The 2,708-nt window shown below is 39.8% G+C and overlaps 1 protein-coding gene across 4 annotated transcripts; it reads left to right on the top strand.

The window, feature by feature from the left end:
- Positions 1-1,333: 1,333 nt before the first annotated feature.
- On the top strand, positions 1,334-2,708 carry LOC108367029 (probable ubiquitin carboxyl-terminal hydrolase FAF). 4 transcript variants are annotated; one of them, XR_001848189.1, is made up of 4 exons: positions 1,550-1,665; positions 1,720-1,961; positions 2,037-2,256; positions 2,335-2,540. XR_001848189.1 is itself a non-coding variant. In XM_017621549.1 (3 exons), the coding sequence occupies exons 2-3, from the start codon at positions 2,231-2,233 to the stop codon at positions 2,588-2,590; spliced, it is 309 nt and encodes a 102-aa protein (XP_017477038.1). In that variant the 5' UTR covers positions 1,672-1,961; positions 2,037-2,230; the 3' UTR covers positions 2,591-2,708. The 4 variants fall into 4 exon arrangements, 2 of the variants coding, with proteins under 2 accessions (XP_017477039.1, XP_017477038.1); XR_001848190.1 differs by having other exon boundaries at positions 1,720-1,980; positions 2,037-2,537; XM_017621549.1 differs by lacking the exon at positions 1,550-1,665 and having other exon boundaries at positions 1,672-1,961; positions 2,037-2,283; positions 2,335-2,708.

Below are 2,708 nucleotides of genomic sequence, written 5' to 3'. Positions count from 1 at the left end.
GGGGCGATTTTTTCAACCTATCGTATTTTGTTGTCTGTTGAACTACAAACAAATTTAAATCCACTACAAACAACTACAAACAAAGTCCTACAATGTGCACTGGTTAAAGTATTTATTTGTAAAAGTGGGGGGCTAACTTCACAGAGCTAAACTAATGCCCAGCCTCAGAGAATGGACTCAAAGAAAGCACGGTGAAGTTAGTTACTCTCTCACGCAGTTTCTATCCGACCATGGATACTTTAAAAAATATTTGCATCGAATGGCAAAAGCAGACCAACCTAGATGTATATATGGTGACGCAGAGCACACGTTCTTTAAATGCGACCGATGGCATAATGAAAGATATTCGCTAGAACGGGTAATCGGAGCATACACGACTGGAAATATTATAGAGAAAATGGTGTCAGAGGAAGATTATTGGAATGCGGTAGCAGACTTTGTCGAAGACGTGATTAAAAAGAAACGGCGAGAAATGGAAAGAGTTCCTGAACATCACCTCACGACGTAACATAATACTGCTACGACATAAACCTGCAACAATTGCACACCAGCGGCACTAATTTTATAAAATAGAATGGTGGCCCTGGACGCAGGGAGAGTAACAGAATGTGACCCGTTTTCAGGACACCGTCTTGGATCTTCTGCCCCGAAGTAATGCAATAGTAGTCTTGGGGCAAGTGAAGAATCCAGGAGAGGAGGAGGGAGTTTTTTAGTGGCTACACCACACGAGGGACGACGGTCCCTATATGGTGCGAAGGCATATTTTACCCCACCCCAACGCCAAAAAAAAAATAGGCGAGTCTCCCCTGAACCATTTTTTCAATATCTTTGGCCTATGTGCGCTTTTATTCGAAACCTGAATGTTTCGGTACCGAGTATCGAGATTATTGGACACTTTTTAAATCGGTACCGAATATCGATCAATACATAAAGAGATTTACTCAGCACATTACTAGAATCATAACCCTCACTAATAGGGCATTCGCACGCGGCGATTTTACAGGCAACAAAAGTTGAATGCGGAGTTGAATGAGAAGTTGAAAGTGAAAAAGTTGCTATCCCTATTCAGACGAGGCGATTTTCAATTCAACACGAATTGTTATTTACATTATTTAAAATGAATTAAAATCGCAAAATTTTATCAACTGGCGTAAATTTGGTAAGCCAAGCGTTGGTAGAAGTGCTTTTAGCGAAGCTGAAAGCATTGTGTACAAATACAAGTGAGATATCTTAGCAATAGACGTCATCCTGGGCCACAGCTGCGATCATCTGTTTTCTAGAGTTACTTATTTTGGTCTAAAGTGCGGTTTTTTGACCTGAGTTGTATTAAATAGTCTCTTAAAACTTGGTAGTATTTGCTGTTCAAATGGTAACATATATGCCCAAAAACTTGAAAAATATTAGATGATTGCTTTTTAAAAATGCTATTTATAAAATTTGGTTTTGATTGCGACATTAGAAATATACAGATTATAAAAGTTTTTCACATATGTTTTAAGATTTTAAAGCTTTTAAAATGTACGGTAGAATGCAACAATGTGCTTGAATTTGTTTGCTTCTTCGTCAACTTATTCGTTTGCAGACTAGAAAAATGGCGAACAGCCATCAAAATACTGATTCAAAATACACACAAATGGGTGCGCGCAGCAAAATTCAGCCCTAATGGTAAGTTCATTTCATCGTGCGGCGACAAGTTAAGAATTTGCGATACATTTTCAGGCGAATGTATGCGAACGTTCACCGGGGGAAGAGGTATGGGACGACAGCTGGCATGGCATCCAGACGGCAATCTGGTGGCTTTAGCATTAAGTTGTAACCGCGTTAAGATATTTGACAAAGCTGAAGGCGAGCTAATACAGTGCATTCGTCGCCGGAGAATGATGTTGCATTTCACCCAAGTGGAAATTTCTTGGTGACTGGCGGCGATGACGATACAATAAGATTGCTTGATTTATTAGAAGGTCGGCCAATTTATACACGGTAGTAGTGCACTTTAGCGGAACCATATAAAATACATTTTTTCCTGTATTCAACAGTTGCCCGTTTGGAAATCTAATTTGCATACATTTGATGCCAATAGCGCGCAACAAACAAGCCAGTTCTCAAAGAGCCCAAATTGATCTTAGTCACGCAACAGCTCCACATAACTCCGCCATAGACACACCAGTTGCTGGAGTACCAAAAAGCTGTGATGACAGTATTTTAATTGATCCACGACAATCGGTGGCATATGGAATGCGTGATGGAAATTTTCTGGTGCTTGATAGCCAATATACTACAAGAGTGAAACGCTGTGATAGTATTTTTTCTCAAATTTTCATCTTTTATTTGCAGTTACATTAAGAAGCTCATAGAGGACAGAGCGGTTGGTGAGGAAGGTGTCGAGTTACTGCTGTACTGCAACTGGGAAAATCCGCATTTCGCACGTGCTCCACTCGTATGGAATAGTAGCTTATGTCGAAAGGCTGGTTTTAGTATAATGCGGCATTCGCAGCATACCCTCACTGGCGCCGAGCCGTTGAAGAAATTTTGGATAAATAAACGTGCAAGAAATAGTTCAGATACTAGCACTGGAGATTTATTTTTTTAATATACCTTGTTTATACCTACACAAAATCCGGATTAGCAAAAAACTGATTGGACTCAACATATATTTCTTTACAGCATTTATCCCCCTGTCTTTATAGCGCACTCGATAAAGTCTTATT

The sequence above is a fragment of the Rhagoletis zephyria genome, unplaced genomic scaffold, assembly GCF_001687245.7.
Source record: "Rhagoletis zephyria isolate East Lansing unplaced genomic scaffold, Rhagoletis_zephyria_1.1 Rzeph_scaffold_02505, whole genome shotgun sequence".
Lineage (NCBI taxonomy): Eukaryota > Metazoa > Arthropoda > Insecta > Diptera > Tephritidae > Rhagoletis > Rhagoletis zephyria.
The sequence above is the reverse complement of the archived record's forward strand: the minus strand, read 5'-3'. Positions and strand labels throughout refer to the sequence as shown.

Coding starts and splice junctions, on each gene's coding strand:
- LOC108367029 (XM_017621549.1), top strand. CDS start 2,231: ATGGAATGCGTGATGGAAATTTTCTGGTGCTTGATAGCCAATATACTA. Junction 2,284..2,334: donor ATAGCCAATATACTACAAGA/GTGAAACGCTGT, acceptor TTTTATTTGCAG/TTACATTAAGAAGCTCATAG.